The sequence below is a fragment of the Artemia sp. Qi Xiang Cuo genome, chromosome 1, assembly GCF_049724085.1.
Source record: "Artemia sp. Qi Xiang Cuo chromosome 1, ASM4972408v1, whole genome shotgun sequence".
Lineage (NCBI taxonomy): Eukaryota > Metazoa > Arthropoda > Branchiopoda > Anostraca > Artemiidae > Artemia > Artemia sp. Qi Xiang Cuo.
In genome coordinates, this window is record NC_142794.1 from 26,150,569 (window position 1) to 26,168,653 (window position 18,085).

Genomic DNA, 18,085 nt, shown 5'->3' on the forward strand with positions numbered 1-18,085 from the left:
GCGAGATTCCCTTACTGACATAGGGACAAGGTGAAGAAACTACCCTATTCCTATTCGTATGTTTTTCCAAATATACTAATCAGTTCAGTTGAAAATGCACCCCTCCCCTCCTGGTGGCCCCATATAGACCTATAAGGCCGCACCCAGGATTTTTTTTTGGAGGGGGTTTTCACGAAAAGATTTTTTCGGGGGGGGGGGGGGTTACAAAAAAAAAAAATAAAAAAACGCATACAAAATTTGTTTATATCCATTTTTGTTGCGTATTTACGAGTAAAAAAAACATTTCGGGAGGGGTTCAAATCCACCTAACCCCCTCTGGGTACGGCCTTGTATGCCTATACATAGCCCTAATAATGTGTTTGTACGTTACATGAGTGCAGTCTTACGTAATAGCTCCCATTTTAAAAATTAAACTGATTTGCAATTTATCTTCGTGTTAAGTGATTTACCAAAATAGTGTTCGAAATGATTTTAAAAACTGTATAATAACGTAAGGAAATATGATAATCTGATTAATAAAAACTTCCTGCATTATATTTTTTTTTTAGTTTTTAAATATTCCTTGGGCTATATGTGGGACCGCCAGTGGGGGAGGGGGTACATTTGGAATTGAATTGATTATCATATTTGGAAGGAGTATAAAGAAGGGGTCGAGTAGTGTGTTCACCTTGTCCCAGTTCCTGTTTCATTTATGAATCTCGTATATATTGACATTTTTTCTATTAAATCACTGTTCATTTTATTAAAAAAATGTTCTTCTAAGAAAACTTCTTGTTTTAACCTATAAAGAACCAAATCTTACTATCTTTAGAAGATATCGCAACGAGATTAAAACAACCTCCATAGAAGCGAAACCTTCCCAAGCCTCTATAGCTCAGTGGCAGAGCACTGGTCTTGTAAACCAGGGGTCCTGAGTTCAATCCTCAGTGGAGGCAACAATTTTTAGTTGTCGCCTGCTCCTTGATTGATATTTTTTTCCAAATAAAGCTATTAGTTGAATTGCATTTTTTTTCCGAATACTCGGAACACTTTTTTTCGAATACTATTACTCGAACACTCAATATGGACCATCAATTTGTATACAGAGATTTGCATGCACTTAGTTAGCCACCTTTTTATGAAATGTTGAATTGAATAATAAGGTAAAGGTAGGGTAAAGAAAACGGCATTAGATTTCACAATCCCAACCGTCGGTGCTAATCTCCGTTTCATTGCCCTTCAGCAGGAATTACGATGGGAGGAGGGGGCAGCCATTCCTTGGTTTCGCACACCCTTCCTGTTTACCTTTCCCACATATCTCAAAGTACCCATCTAGAGTTGGGTTGACTCTGGCTGAGCTTATAGAGTCACGCCACTGACCGCCGTTCAAACCAAATAAACAGCGACACCAGAACACGAACCCCCGTCCTCCCGGGAAAAGGGTCTCAAGTCTAGCGCGCTAGCTAACCACTCGGCTAGGACGGCTTTTAAATATTTTCCGAGTATCAAAGGGAGCTTTTCGTATATTTTCGAGTATCAAAGGACGGCTTTTAAATATTTTCCGAGTATCAAAGGGAGTATCAAAGGCATCCAAACCCCGCTCTAGACAACAGCACTAATGAGGCTTATTGTTTGTTCAATACTGATTGACTCAACTTGTTTCTTGTCAGTTTTATTTCTCGTTAAAATTGAAAAAGAAATTTCATCACTTTGAAAATTAGAGTTCATCACATTGTCAATTTGAATTAAAATTTTCATAAGATTAACTTTTTACTAGTGAGCGCCCCCTTTGAGGAATCACGTACACCAAGTGAAACGTGCCAAGCGTGGCGGAAGCGTGCTAAGCGTGGCAAAAACTGTGCCAAGTGTGGAGAAAGTTTTCAATATCTATATTCAATTTTATTGCAATGCCTGTTTTTTTTAGCATATGAATCATGAATTTGGCCTGTAGTTTTGTTATAAGTAAAAAAATAAAAGATTTCCCCAAGTACGACCTGACCCCTACAGAGGATTTTACTCGGGGGGGAAACCATCTAGGGGTGAGAAGCTACTTCGAAAAATAGGTAGATTATACAGAGAATATCCCCGATTAAATATTAATCAGAAAGATGTAAATTTTGTAATACTGACAAGCCAGTTATAGAAGAAAGAGAGCAAATATTTCGGAAATCCGCCCTTCTTATATAAAGCAGTCATATAATAATAGAACCTGAGAATATTTACTTTTTTTATTTTTTATTTCGTCACCATATCGAAGTTGAAATATTCATTTTGGGTAATGTTTAATTGTGTAAAGGTTGAGGTGGTTAGGGCATGTTGTGCGGATGAAGGATGACAGATTGCCGAAGATTGTTCTTTTCGGCCAACCATCTAGGGCTAAACGGAAAGCAGGTCGTCCCCGTCTGGGGTGGGAGGACGTCATAAAGAAAGATTTAAAGGAAATGGGAACTTCGTGGGCGGGTGTAAAAAGGGAGGCTTTCAAAAGATTGAGGTGGAGGAGGAGCGTGGGTAGCTGTGTTGGCCTCAGGCGGCTTGGTGCTGCGATGAGTTGTTAGTAGTAGTAGTAGTTTTTAAAATCTCATGATATATGACACTAACAAATGAAATTATTCTATCAACCGAATAGCCTATTATTGATTTTATTCCTTAGTTTTTATTTAATTAACACGAGACAAACGCTTTGAGACTAGGCTCCTGAGAAAACTCAAAGTGTTTACAATTCTATAATGTTCTTCATATATTCATATTGTATTGTATTTTTTGAATAGCTCCTCCTCCATATATTCTCCGTCTTGTACATACCCTTGATTGCAAGCTAAGCTGTCAAAAATTGAAGAACATATTTATGGAATTAATAAGGGATAGACACATAGATTATTTTACAAAGCTGATGCACAGAGTTAATTCCTGAATTTGAAATAAAATTTATACTTCACAACAGGAAACCCCGAAAATACGAAAAATAAATAGAAGAAGGAGGACCTTCTTTTAGGCGAATCGCAAGGATTATTCTTATAGCTCCTTGCTTGAGGGGCCGTGGTCGTGTTCCAAAATTTTCAGTTTATCAAATCAACCAAATCAGAAGAGCGGACCATATAGCTTTCTAACGGCAGAAAGTTGATAAAACTGTAGGAGGTGTAAGCGTTAATATACACTCGGGATATTTAAGAAGAGAGGGGGGGAGTATACGACCAGTTTAACTGAATCCTCAAGGATTGTAAATTGTTGCAGATATACCACAGGTGTGCGAAAATTTCTCCAAGACTGTTCATTAGGACCTCCATGGAATTTTGATAAATCTAGACTTAAAAATATGACATGCTTGTATCTTTAGTAATGTTAAAACAAATAATTTTACCTTTAGCTCTAAGCCTAAAAAGCATAACTTTATTAACTATTTTAAAAGTGTCCATCTTTGAAGGGGAGTTGTACCACATCCTCTAGTATTCTGAAGAAGACTAGAATTGGAACATAATTAAATTATATATAGAATCAATTACTGTGGTTGAACAAAAAAAAAGAGGGAAGAGATGTAAATTATTGATATAGCACAGCTAGCAAGTGAATTTACTGGTGTAACTAAATAAAAAAAAAAAAAAACAGAGCTCTTTAGAAGGATTACGGTCCTTCGTATGTGGTCTTTCTAGCTATAACACAGATGAAAACAAACTTTAACTTCCTGACACGTGATTAATATTGAGCATGTTTTTTGTTATTTTAAGAGTTTAAGCGTAAAAATGTTATTTAACTTTTTTAAACGTTTAAAGCCTCCAATTTGGAGACAAAATGCGATTGAATTTGTTGATTAGAATCAAACAAATGATTAAATAACAACTGTTGAATCAGAGATCTCTAAAAACAACTGCATTAGATAGTGTGGCTAAATATAGTTCAGCAATTGTTATGGATACTGGGAAGAACAAAAACCAAACCAACCAAAATGATAAGCATTTTCTAAATCGTTTCGGAATCATGAATCATATCGAATCAAGACATTAATTTAGAATCAGGATGTGATTCAGACCCAGAAATTTTTTTCATTTTGTTCCCTCATTAATTAAAGTCCTGTATGAGAATATCAATAATTAAAATCGCTCATTGATGTATTTCATGACAAACACGAATCAGAACAATCGATCCGGAGAGTAAATTTAACATTGTTGGCTATAAATCTTAGTTTGAAAGACCATTTAACAAAACACTTTTTAAATTACTTCGATTTAGTCGTATGCTGGTTTTGGAGACGGAAATCAGGTAACCCAGATTGATTATGAAGGTTTTCTAAGCTTAGCCTAAGTAGATAGATAAAAGAATACTTTTATGCACTAACCCATCTTTTTGATAATTTCCCATTCATCTTGTAGGAAAGACCCATATCGTCCACGCTTGGCAATTGCTTGGGGGCATCCGAGGTTGAGATCAATCGCTACACAATGGGGTTCTGCAAGCTTCCCTGCTTGGACCAACACTTCTGGGTCATTGGCACAAAACTGGATGCAAAATTCTTATTAGTAAATATTAGCTTTAACTTATTTAAAAACTGATTGAACAAAAAACTGTGGAAGTCACCAAAAAAGGAGAATATATTAAATCCAACTCATAGATTTTGTAACTGTCTTTTTATTAAATTTCGCGATCACTGCTCATTTACAGCAGCCGAGAACTGTTACTACGACAGTTGACTTATTTCCAATCATAATTATACGCAGTCGGTCACATAACAAAGAAGAAAGTCTAGAAAACAAACGGATCTAGGGCAAGTGGGGAGAAAAAGGAGAATAAATTAAAAAAATAAATTGAAAGAAATTAAAAGAAATAGATTGATAAAATAATTAAATAAAAATAATAAATAAGTAATAATAAATAAAATAATTACAAAAGTGAATTAAAAGGAATGAATAATACTATATTTCAAGCACCTTTTACTTCGCACAAAGCAAAGAATATATGAGAGATGGGTATTATTACACCAGCCCTTCACCTTTTTCCAATAGGGCGTCCTCAACGTTAAATAAGAATAACAAGAAATTTGAATATAAAAATAGGTCATGGAGTGATGGTTTTAGACGCCTTGTTTAATATGGGCGAAATATTGGTGTAATTACTATCCTTTTTCTTCCTACTTGCCGAAGACCCATTAGTTATTTTCGAGATTCTCTTCATTGCTTTGTCATGAAAGGCCAGTTTGGATTTACTGCTATACTATTAACAGCTCACTGCAGCATCAAGCCGCCTGAGGCCAACACAACTACACACGCTCCTCCTCTATCCCAACCTATTCAAAGCCCCTCTCTATACACCCTCTCAATAAGTTCCTATTGCCCTTAAATCTTTCCTTGTGAGATCCTCGGTTTAATCGGCTTTAGATTTTTTATTACCGGTAATATCAACTTCGCATGGGGGGTAGAGGGTTCAAAACCCCCTACCCCCCCCCCTCGGGGTACGGGCTTGGTGTTCACTATGGTGTATACACTATTATACTTGGTGTATAATTACTTGGTGTACAGTAATTACCGGTAATATCAACTTCGCTTCTAACTTCCTCGCTTCTTCGCTTCTATTCGCGTGGTTTCAATTTGATAAAATCATATTTTTTAAAGCAATAACAACTGGAAAATAACTTGACTCAATAGTGACAGCTCGCCGGGACCCTGTAACTAAAGAGCTTTTTAGGCAGCAAAATTTCTAGGACCTCCAAAAATTAAAAAACAATCCTTGTTTAAACTCTCAAAATACTCTTAAAACTCTCAAAAATCTTGAACTCTCAAAACTTAAGAATAAAACTAAACTGTAATGGAAATAGTAGCATAAACTTTTATTGTTTGAAGCCATACCAATAAGAGATGTGTTACCATTAAATAGATTTATCCAGGACCAATCTACAGTTGCATCACAAATTTACAACTTTTGGTTGATTTTGGATTCGATATGCTCAGTAGGCACGTAAGAGGGTTGACGGTGCAAGCTCGACAAAAGCACAAAAATAGGCCATTTTTTTGAAAACATGTGATATCATAGGAAAAATAATAACAGTCAGGAACTTTCTTTTAATATACGTCTCAGCATATATGCCTACTTAACGCCTCTTGTGATCCTTCCAAATTTAGCCCTCCATCCGACTGAGAGCCTGAGGGGTCAAAGGAGATGAAAACCACCAGTTTCTCTCTGCTCTTCAAATATATTTGAGAAAAAACATTTAGATTTGTCAACAAAATTAAGGCTTTAGTTTGACAATCGTGGCATTTGAATCCTTTATTTTACTAGCCCTTTCATTAGAAATGTGCCCCCAAACAATAGTCACAGATTTGCTGAATATCCCAACACGGGGAAAACCGGAATGTACTATGATAAACAAAACTAGGTCTTCGAAAAAGGAGATGTTAACCCCGTAAACCCTATTTTACACACCCTTGGTCACGGACACAGTTACTTGCATAATTCGAACCCTGTAAGCTTGTTAGATATCAAAAAAGTTTTCTCTGCTTTGCCTCGTGTCGTATATTGTACAATTGGTCTCATGAAAAAAGTATGTAAACTTGTAAGACGTCTTGGTCGAGGGGATATCAATCTAACACAACTCTTCAAAGTGCCCCTTCTCCCAATTAATAAAGGGTATTTTGAGAAAAAAATAATAAATAAAAATACACAAAATCTTTGGATCTGGCTTGTAAACATCATTTCCTTTAAAAAATCCTGCAGTCTGAGTTCCTGAATCATGTGAATTATCACCAGAAGAATTGGATTTTAAGCGTAAGTGCTTATATTTAAGTAGTAAGTATCTATTGAATTTGCTTGCGTGTATAGGATTGGCAGCTTTCCAAGGCAGATTACCAGACTAGTTATTTGGCAGTGTATAATGTGGTCAAACAGGTTTTTTTCTGTTATTGTTGTCAATTGCACAATGAATGTACGTCATGAGTTCACGTGCACATTCTTAAAAAACTGGTATGATATAAAGTAGTCAAACATGTTTTGAGAGTATGATCATAATTATATAACTCAACATCCGTTTTTTATTCGTCCTTGAAATAAACACAAGTGATTTTTGGACAGTGTTGTCAATTTAAAATATACTTCGATGTGTTGTCAATTTAAAATGGTTTATAAATAAAAAAAATTAACAACAGATGGCTGAAAAGTGTTTTGGGGGGAGATGGGTTGATTGTGTACTGTATAATACAAAAGTGATTTTTTTAGACAGTGATGTCAATTTTTAAAATATACTTCAATGTGTTGTCAATTTAAAATAGTTTAGAAATAAAAAAAATTTTAATAAGAAATGGCTGAAAAGTGTTTTGGGGGTAGATGGGTTGATTATGTACTGTATAATACACAAGTGATGTTTTTGGACAGTGATGTCAATTTTTAAAATATACTTCAATGTGTTGTCAATTTAAAATAGTTTAGAAATAAAAAATTTTTAATAAGAAATGGCTGAAAAGTGTTTTTTGGGGGAGATGGGTTGATTGTGTACTGTATAATACACAAGTGATGTTTTTGGACAGTGATGTCAACTTTTAAAATATACTTCAATGTTTTGTCAATTTAAAATAGTTTAGAAATAAAAATTTTTTAATAAGAAATGGCTGAAAAGTGTTTTGGGGGGAGATGGGTTGATTGTATACTGTATAATACACAAGTGAGTTTTGGACAGAGTTGTCAAATTTAAAATATACTTCGATGTGTTGTCAATTTAAAATAGTTAAGAAATAAAAAAATCTAACAAGAAATGGCTGAAATGTGTTTTGGGGGGAGATGGGTTGATTGTGTACTGTATAATACACAAGTGATGTTTTTGGACAGTGATGTCAACTTTTAAAATATACTTCAATGTGTTGTCAATTTAAAATAGTTTAGAAATAAAAAAATTTTAATAAGAAATGGCTGAAAAGTGTTTTGGGGGGAGATGGGTTGATTGTGTACTGTATGATACACAAGTGATGTTTTTGGACAGTGATGTCAATTTTAAAAATATACTTCAATGTGTTGTCAATTTAAAATAGTTTAGAAATAAAAATTTTTTAATAAGAAATGACTTGACTTATGTCTCCTGCCGGGCGCTGCTCGGCGTAGAGAGTGACGTCTGCCTCCTCCATCCACTTCGGTCCATGGCAAGTGTTTGCACATCGCTCAACCTGATATTTGCCATCATCAGGAACTCGGACAGGCTGTCAAACCATCGTTTCTTCGGTCGGCCGTGAGGTCACTCCCAACCGGCTTTGACAGGGTCGAAGTCATAGATCGTTTTTGCAGGTATGTGTTGAGGCATTCGAAGTAGGTGTCCGAACCATCGTAGTGTTCGCTCGGCTGCTTGGGTCGAAAACCGAGACTGCTTGGTGAGCTGCAGCAGCTTCTCATTGCTGACAAAGTCGAACCATCGTAGACCTTCGATCCTCCTCAGGCTCTTCGACTGAAAGACATCAATTGCCTTGAGGGTTGCGGCTAAAGCTTGCCACGTCTCAGCTCCATAGAGCATCACAGAACCAACGAGGGCGTTGAAAATCCGCAGCTTCGTTGTGCGACTGATGTTCGGTTTTCGCCAGAGGTGACGGTTCAGTCTGCCCATGGCAGAAGACGCTTTGGATATTCTCGCTTGTAGTCCAGAAAGAAGCGAGCCATCTGAAGAAATTATGGAGCCCAGGTAGGTGAACCTTTGGACAACTTCGATGCTAGTGGTGCTATCCAGGACTAACTGAAGGATTGGCAGCAGGAGAGGATGGGTCACTGGCCATAATTTTCGTTTTAGTCCAGTTTATCTGCAGTCCTACTTTTGCAGCCTCTATTCGTAGGATTCGAAGCGCTTCAAGCAACTGCTCCATGGAGTCCACCGGAATGGCCAAGTCATCGGCAAAATCAGCATCTGTAATGACACGATCTCCAAACTTGAGTCCAAAGCTGAGACGTGAAGTAGTCCTAGTCATAACGTAGTGTATGATGACATTGAAGAGCTCTGGGGCCACTGCATATCCTTGGCACACTCCTGTCGTGATTCGGAAGAACGGGTTGCGCTGGCTATTCACTAGAACACAGCTCTTTATCCCGTGGTGTAGAGCTTAGAAGAGTCTGCAGTATTTCTCAGGGAGGCCTGTCGATTCTAGAATCCGCCTAAGAGTTTCTCTATCCACTGAGTTAAACACAGCACAGAAGTCGACAAAGGTAATAAAAGCTTTGTGTCAGAACTCCGTGGCTTTTTCTATGATTTGTCAGATCGTAAAAATCTGCTCGATGGTTGAACGGTCCGACATGAAACCAGCTTGCTCCGGTCGCCGGATTTTACGAATGATATTTCGACATCGATCTAGCAGGACCATTGAGAAAAGTTTTCCCGGGACAGACAGTAGGGTTATTCCACTGTAGTTCAAGCAGTCGCTTCTAGAACCTTTCCTCTTCCATAAAGGGATAATGACACCCTTCCGCCAATCTTCGGGAATTATCTCGGTTTGCCAGATTGTAGAGAACAGGGTGTGGAGAAACAGGAGCATAACAGGACCTGCATATATTAGCAGCTCCGCACTCATGCGGAGCTGCATGAGTACTGTATATATGGTTGAATGGGTTGATTGAGTGCTGTATAATGCACAAGTGATGTTTTTGGACAGTGATGTCAATTTTTAAAATATACTTCAATGTATTGTCAATTTAAAATAGTTTAGAAATAAAAAAATTTTAATAAGAAATGGCTGAAGTGTATTTGGGGGGAGATGGGTTGATTGTATACTGTATAATGCAAAAGTGATTTTTGGACAGTGTTGTCAATTTGAAATATACTTCGATGTGTTGTCAATTTAAAATAGTTTAGAAATAAAAAAATTTAACAAGATTTGGCTGAAAAGTGTTTTGGGGGGAGATGGGTTGATTGTGTACTGTATAATACACAAATGATGTTTTGGATAGTGTTGTCAATTTAAAATATACTTCGATGTGTTGTCAATTTAAAATAGTTAAGAAATAAAAAAATTTAACAAGAAATGGCTGAAAAGTGTTTTGGGGGGAGACGGGTTGATTGTGTACTGTATAATACACAAGTGTTTTTTGGACAGTGTTGTCAATTTAAAATAGTTTAACGTTATACTATACGAAGAAGTTGATACTAAAGGGATGTAGATGACAAGAAAAGAATTGTAATAACGGATAGCTTTACTTCTTCAATGTGTTCCATATAATACATAAGTGGTGGAGTGATGGGAGCGGGGTGTCTTAGAGTACTTATAGTGTGATAGTGGAGGGGGGAGTTGCGAGTACCAAGTCACAGGATAGTTACGCTATTATAGAAAATAATTTCAAAGTATCAAGTCACATGATAGTTACGCTATTATAGAAAATAATATCAAAGTACCAAGTCACATGATAGTTACTCTAGTGTAGAAAATAATTTAAAACTACCAAGTCAAATCATAGTTATGTTACTATAGAATACCATTTCAAAATAACAAATCACATGATAGTTACGCTTTTGTAGAAAATAATTTCAAAATACCAAGTCACATGATAGTTACGCTATTGTATAAAATAATTTCAAAGTACCAAGTCACATGATAGTTACGCTATTATATAAAATAATATCAAAGTAACAAGTCACCTGATAGTTACGCTATTTTTTAAAATAATTTCAAAGTACCAAGTCACATGATAGTTACGCTATTGTAAAAAACAATTTCAAAGTAGCATGTCACATGATAGTTACGCTATAGCAGAAAATAATTACAAAGTACCATGTCACATGATAGTTACGCTAAATAATTTCAATGTACCAAGTCACAAGATAGTTACGCTATTATAGAAAATAATTTCAAAGTACCAAGTCACATGATAGTTACGCTTTTGTATAAAATAATTTCAAAGTACCAAGTCACATGATAGTTACGCTATTGTAGAAAATAATTTCAAAGTACCAAGTCACATGATAGTTACGCTTTTATAGAAAATAATTTCAAAGTACCAAGTCACATAATAGTTACGCTTTTGTAGAAAATAATTTCAAAGTACCAAGTCACATGATAGTTACGCTATTGTAGAAAATAATTTCAAAGTACCAAGTCTGAAGATAGTTACTCTATTGTAGAAAATAATTTCAAAGTACCAAGTCACGTAATATTGAAGCTTTTATATAAAATAATTTTAAAGTCCCATCTCAAATTATAGTTATTCTTTTGGAGAAAATTATTGCTTAGTAATATTGCACTTTATTTTTACTCTATTGTATTATATAATATATATGAATAAAGCAGAAGGATAATTACCCTAATCTATAAAATAATTTAAAAGTCCCCAGTAACAATATAGTTACACTACTGTAGAAAATAATTTCAAAGTACCAAGTCAAATGATAGTTACGCTATTATAGAAAATATTTTCAAAGTACCAAGTCACATGATAGTTAAGTTATTGTAGAAAATAATGTCAAAGTACCAAGTCACATGATAGTTACGCTTTTGTAGAAAATAATTTCAAAGAACCAAGTCACATGATATTTTCGCTATTGTAGAATATAATTTCAAAGTAACAAGTCACGTGATAGTTACGCGTTTATACAAAATAATTTCAAAGTACCAAGTGATATGATAGTTACGCTTCTATAGAAAATAATTTAAAAGTACCCAGTCAGATGATAGTTACGCTATTATAGAAAATAATTTCAAAGTACCAAGTCACATGATAGTTACGCTGTTGTAGAAAATAAATTCAAAGTACCAATTCACATGAAAGTTACGCTATTATAGAAAATAATTTCAAAGTACCAACTCACGTGATAGTTACGCTATTGTATAAAATAATTTCAAAATACAAAGTCACATGATAGTTACGCTATTGTAGAAAATAATTTCAAAGTAGCAAGTTAGATGATAGTTACGATATTATATAAAATTATTACAATGTACCCACTCACATTATTGTTAAACAATTATATAAGAGAATTTTAAAGTACCATGTCTCTAGATACCTACGCTCATTCATAACATAATTTCGAAATGACAAGTCACTTGATAGTTACTATCTTGTAGAAAATAATTTCATAGTGCCAAGTCATATGATAGTTACGGTTTTATAGAAAATAATTTCAAAGTACCAAGTTACATGATAGTTACGCTATTGTAGAAAATAATTTCAAAGTACCAAGTCACAAGATAGTTACGCTATTGTAGAAAATAATTTCAAAGTACCAAGTCACATGATAATTACGGTATTGTAGAAAATAATTTCAAAGTACCAAGTCACATGATAGTTACGCTATAGTAGAAAATAATATCAAAGTACCAAGTCACATGATAGTTACGCTATTGTAGAAAATAATTTCAAAGTACCAAGTCACATGATAGTTACGCTATTTTTGAAAATAATTTCAAAGTACCAAGTCACATGATAGTTACGCTATTATAGAAAATAATTTCAAAGTACCAAGTCATATGATAGTTACGTTACTATAGAAAACAATTTCAAATTACCAAGTCACATGATAGTTACGCTTTTATAGAAAATAATTTCAAAGTACCAAGTCACATGATAATAACGCTATTGCAGAAAATAATTTCAAAGTACCATGTAACATCATCGTTACGCTATTGTAGAAAATAATTTCAAAGTACCAAGTCACATGACAGTTACGCTTTTGTAGAAAATAATTTCAAAGTACCAAGTCACATGATAGTTACGTTATTATAGAAAATCATTTCAAAGTACCAAGTCACATGATAGTTACGCTTTTATAGAAAATAATTTCAAAGTACCAAGTCACATGATAGTTACGCTATTATAAAAAATAATTTCAAAGTACCAAGTCACATGATAGTTACGCTGTTGTAGAAAATAATTTCAAAGTACCAATTCACATGATAGTTACGCTATTATAGAAAATAATTTCAAAGTACCAAGTCACATGATAGTTACATTTTTATAGAAAATAATTTCAAAGTACCAAGTCACATGATAGTTACGCTATTTTATAAAATAATTTCAAAGTACCAAGTCACATTATAGTTACGCTAATGTTTAAAATAATTTCAAAGTAGAAATTCACATGATAGTTACGCTATTGTATAAAATAATTTATAGAAAATAATTTCAAAGTACCAAGTCACATTATAGTTACGCTATTGTATAAAATAATTTCAAAGTACCAAGTCACATGATAGTTACGCTATTGTATAAAATAATTTCAATGTACCAAGTCACGTGATAGTTACGCTATTGTATAAAATAATTTCAAAGTACCAAGTCACATGATAGTTACGCTATTGTATAAAATAATTTCAAAGTACCAAGTCACATGATAGTTACCCTATTGTATAAAATAATTTCAAAGTACCAAGTCACATGATAGTTACGCTATTGTAGAAAATAATTTCAAAGTACCAAGTCACATGATAGTTAAGCTATTATAGAAAATAATTTCAAAGTACCAAGTCACATGAAAGTTACGCTATGATAGAAAATAATTTCAAAGTACCAAGTCACATGATAGTTACGCTATTGTATAAAATAATTTCAAAGTACCAGGTCACATGATAGTTACGCTATTTTAGAAAATAATTTCAAAGTACCAAGTCACATGATAGTTACACTATTTTAGAAAATAATTTCAAAGTACCAAGTCACATGATATTTACTCTATTGTAGAAAATAATTTAAAAGTAACCATTCTCATTATATCTAAGTTTTTCTAGAATATTTTTTCGTATTACCATGTCACATGATATTTACGCTTTTATAGAAAATAAATTGAAATTAAAATATCACATCTTAGATACGCTATTGTATAAAATAATTTCAAAGTATCAGCTCACATTATATTTACGCTATCGTAGAAAATAATTTCAAAGTGCCAAGTCGCATGATAGTTACGCTACTGTAGAAAATAATATCAAAGTACCAAGTCACATGATAGTTGCGCTTTTGTAGAAAATAATTGCAAAGTACCAAGTCATATGATAGTTACGCTTTTATAGAAAATAATTTCAAAGTACAAAGTCAAATGATAGTTACGCTATTATAGAAAATAATTTCCAAGTACCAAGTCACATGATATTTACTCTATTTTAAAAAATTATTTCAAAGTACAAAGTCACATAATAGTTACGCTATTGTAGAAAATAATTTCAAAGTACCTAGTCACAAGATAGTTACGCTATTGTAGAAAATAATTTCAAAGTAACAATTCACATGATAGTTACTCTTTTGTTTAAAATAATTTCAAAGTACCAAGTCACATGATAGTTAAGCTATTATATAAAAAAATTTCAAAGTACCAAGTCGCATGATAGTTACGCTATTATAGAAAATAATTTCAAAATACCAAGTCACATGATAGTTACACTATTGTAGAAAATAATTTCAAAGTACCAAGTCACATGATAGTTACGCTATTATAGAAAATAATTTCAAAGTACCAAGTCACATGAAAGTTACGCTATTGTATAAAATAATTTCAAAGTACCATGTCACATGATATTTTCAATTTCTATTCAAAATAATTTCAATTTCTATAATAGCGTAACTATCATGTGACTTGGTACTTTGAAATTATTTTCTATAATAGTGTAACTATCATGTGACTTGGTACTTTGAAATTATTTTATACAATAGCGTAACTATCATGTGACATGGTACTTTGAAATTATTTTATACAATAGCGTAACTATCATGTGACATGGTACTTTGAAATTATTTTCTATCAAAACTTAACATCCAAGTAAGTTGGTACTTTGACATTCATTTCTATAAAATCGTAACTATAATGTGACTTTGTACTTTTAAATTATTTTATACAGAATCTAAAATATAAAATGTCATGGTAATCTGTAATAATTTTATGCAATAGAATAACTATAATGTTACTGGGTACTTTGAATTTATTTTATAAAATATATTAAATAAACTGTGACTTTATAATTTTAAATTATTTTATAAAAGATCCTAACTATCATTTGACCTGGTAATTTGATATTATTTTCTATAATAGGTTAAATATTCAGTAACTTGGTGTATTGACTGTATTTTATATATTATCTTAAATATCATGCGGCTCTGTTATTGGATATTATTTTCAGCAATAGCATAAATATCTTGTTAATCATTGTTTTGATTTAATTATATACTGAGGCATAACTATATGTAAACTGGGAACTTTGAATTTATTATCCGCAATAGCTTAACTATCATTTGACTTGGTATTTTGATATTATTTTCTATAATAGCGTAACTATCATGTGACTTGGTAATTTGAAATTATTTTATATACTAGTTTAACTATCATGTGACTTGCTACTTTGAAATTATTTTCTCCAATAGCGTAACTATCATGTGACATGGTACTTTGAAATTATTTTATACAATAGCGTAACTATCATGTGACTTGGTACTTTGAAATTATTTTCTATAATAGCGTAACTTTCATGTAACTTGGTACTTTGAAATTATTTTCTACAATAGCGTAACTATCATGTGACTTGGTACTTTGAAATTATTTTATACAATAGCGTAACTATCATGTGACTTGGTACTTTGAAATTATTTTCTATAATAGCGTAACTATCTTGTGACTTGGTACATTGAAATTATTTTGCGTAACTATCATGTGACTTGGTACTTTGAAATTATTTTATACAATAGCGTAACTATCATGTGAATTGCTATTTTTAAATTGTTTTCTAAAGTAACGTAAATATCATGTGACTTGGTATTTTGAAATTATTTTATACAATAGCGTAACTATTATGTAAGTTGGTACTTTGATATTTTTTTCTATAATATCGTAACTATTATGGGACTTGGTACTTTGAAATTATTTTCTACAAAAGCGTAACTATCATGTGACTTGGTACTTTGAAATTATTTTCTATAATAGCGTAACTATCATGTGACTTGGTATTTTGAAATTATTTTCTAGAATAGCGTAACTATCATGTGACTTGGTACTTTGAAATTATTTTCTATAATAGCGTAACTATCATGTGACTTGGTACTTTGAAATTATTTTATACAAAATAGTAACTATCATGTGACTTGGTACTTTGAAATTATTTTATACAAAAGCGTAACTATCATGTGAGTTGGTACTTTGAAATTATTCTATATAATAGCTTAACTACCTTGTGACTTGGTACTTTGAAATTATTTTCTACAATAGCGTAACTATCATGTGACTTGGTACTTTGAAATTATTTTCTATAATAGCGTAACTATCATATGACTTGATACTTTGAAATTATTTTTATAATAGTGTAACTATCATGTAACTTGGTACTCGCAACTCCCCCTCCACTATCACACTATAAGTACTCTAAGACACCCCGCTCCCATCACTCCACCACTTATGTATTATATGGAACACATTGAAGAAGTAAAGCTATCCGTTATTACAATTGTTTTCTTGTCATCTACATCCCTTTAGTATCAACTTCTTCGTATAGTATAACGTTAAACTATTTTAAATTGACAACACTGTCCAAAAATCACTTGTGTATTATACAGTACACAATCAACCCATCTCCCCCAAAATACTTTTCAGGCATTTCTTGTTAAATCTTTTTATTTCATAACTACTTTAAATTGACAACACATCGAAGTATATTTTAAATTGACAACACTGTCCAAAACATCACTTGTGTATTATACAGTACACAATCAACCCATCTCCCCCCAAAACACTTTTCAACCATTTCTTGTTAAAATTTTTTATTTCTTAACTATTTTAAATTGACAACACATCTAAGTATATTTTAAATTGAAAACACTGTCCAAAAATCACTTGTGTATTATACAGTATACAATCAACCCATCTCCCCCCAAAAACACTTTTCAGCCATTTCTTATTAAAATATGTTTATTTCTAAACTATTTTAAATTGACAACACATTGAAGTATATTTTAAAAATTGACATCACTGTCCAAAAACATCACTTGTGTATTATACAGTACACAATAAACCCATCTCCCCCAAAAACACTTTTCAGCAATTTCTTGTTAAATTTTTTTTATTTCTAAACTATTTTAAATTGACAACACATTGAAGTATATTTTAAAAGTTGACATCACTGTCCAAAAACATCACTTGTGTATTATACAGTACACAATCAACCCATCTCCCCCCAAAACACTTCAGCCATTTCTTATTAAATTTTTTTATATCTAAACTATTTTAAATTGACAACACATTGAAGTATATTTTAAAAATTTACATCTCTGTCCAAAAACATCAATTGTGTATTATACAGTACACAATCAACCCATCTCCCCCCAAAACACATTTCCGCCATTTCTTTTTAGATTTTTTTATCTCTTTACCATTTTAAATTGACAACACATCTAAGTATATTTTAAATTGACAACGCTGTCCAAAAATCACTTGTGTATTATACAGTATACAATCAACCCATCTCCCCCCAAAAACACTTTTCAGCCATTTCTTATTAAAAAATGTTTATTTCTAAACTATTTTAAATTGACAACACATTGAAGTATATTTTAAAAATTGACATCACTGTCCAAAAACATCACTTGTGTATTATACAGTACATAATCAACCCATCTACCCCCAAAACACTTTTCAGCCATTTCTTATTAAAAATTTTTTATTTCTAAACTATTTTAAATTGACAACACATTGAAGTATATTTTAAAAATTGACATCACTGTCCAAAAACATCACTTGTGTATTATACAGTACACAATCAACCCATCTCCCCCCAAAATACTTTTCAGCCATTTCTTTTTACATTTTTTTATCTCTTAACTATTTTAAATTGACAACACATCGAAGTATACTTTAAATTGACAACACTGTCCAAAAATCACTTGTGTTTATTTCAAGGACGAATAAAAAACGGATGTTGAGTTATATAATTATGATCATACTCTCAAAACATGTTTGACTACTTTATATCATACCAGTTTTTTAAGAATGTGCACGTGAACTGACGATGTACATTCATTGTGCAATTGACAACAATAACAGAAAAAAACCTGTTTGACCACATTATACACTGCCAAATAACTAGTCTGGTAATCTGCCTTGGAAAGCTGCCAATCCTATACACGCAAGCAAATTCAATAGATACTTACTACTTATTTAAGCATGTATTCTAAATTAAAATTTAAGATTAAAAAAGTT

The 18,085-nt window shown here is 32.6% G+C and overlaps 1 protein-coding gene and 1 non-coding gene across 5 annotated transcripts in view; one reads left to right on the forward strand and one right to left on the reverse strand.

Annotated features, from left to right (window-relative positions):
• Positions 1-18,085, reverse strand: part of Dus1 (Dihydrouridine synthase 1) — a 144,762-nt gene that overhangs the window by 71,320 nt on the left and 55,357 nt on the right. For all 4 annotated transcript variants that reach the window (XM_089094250.1, XM_089094221.1, XM_089094232.1 and 1 more), the window contains exon 3: positions 4,310-4,469. In XM_089094250.1, the coding sequence (XP_088950376.1) occupies positions 4,310-4,469 (160 nt within the window). The remainder of the gene's footprint in view (positions 1-4,309; positions 4,470-18,085) is intronic.
• Positions 864-935, forward strand: TRNAT-UGU (transfer RNA threonine (anticodon UGU)). The gene has a single exon. It is a non-coding gene; the product is annotated as a tRNA-Thr (tRNA).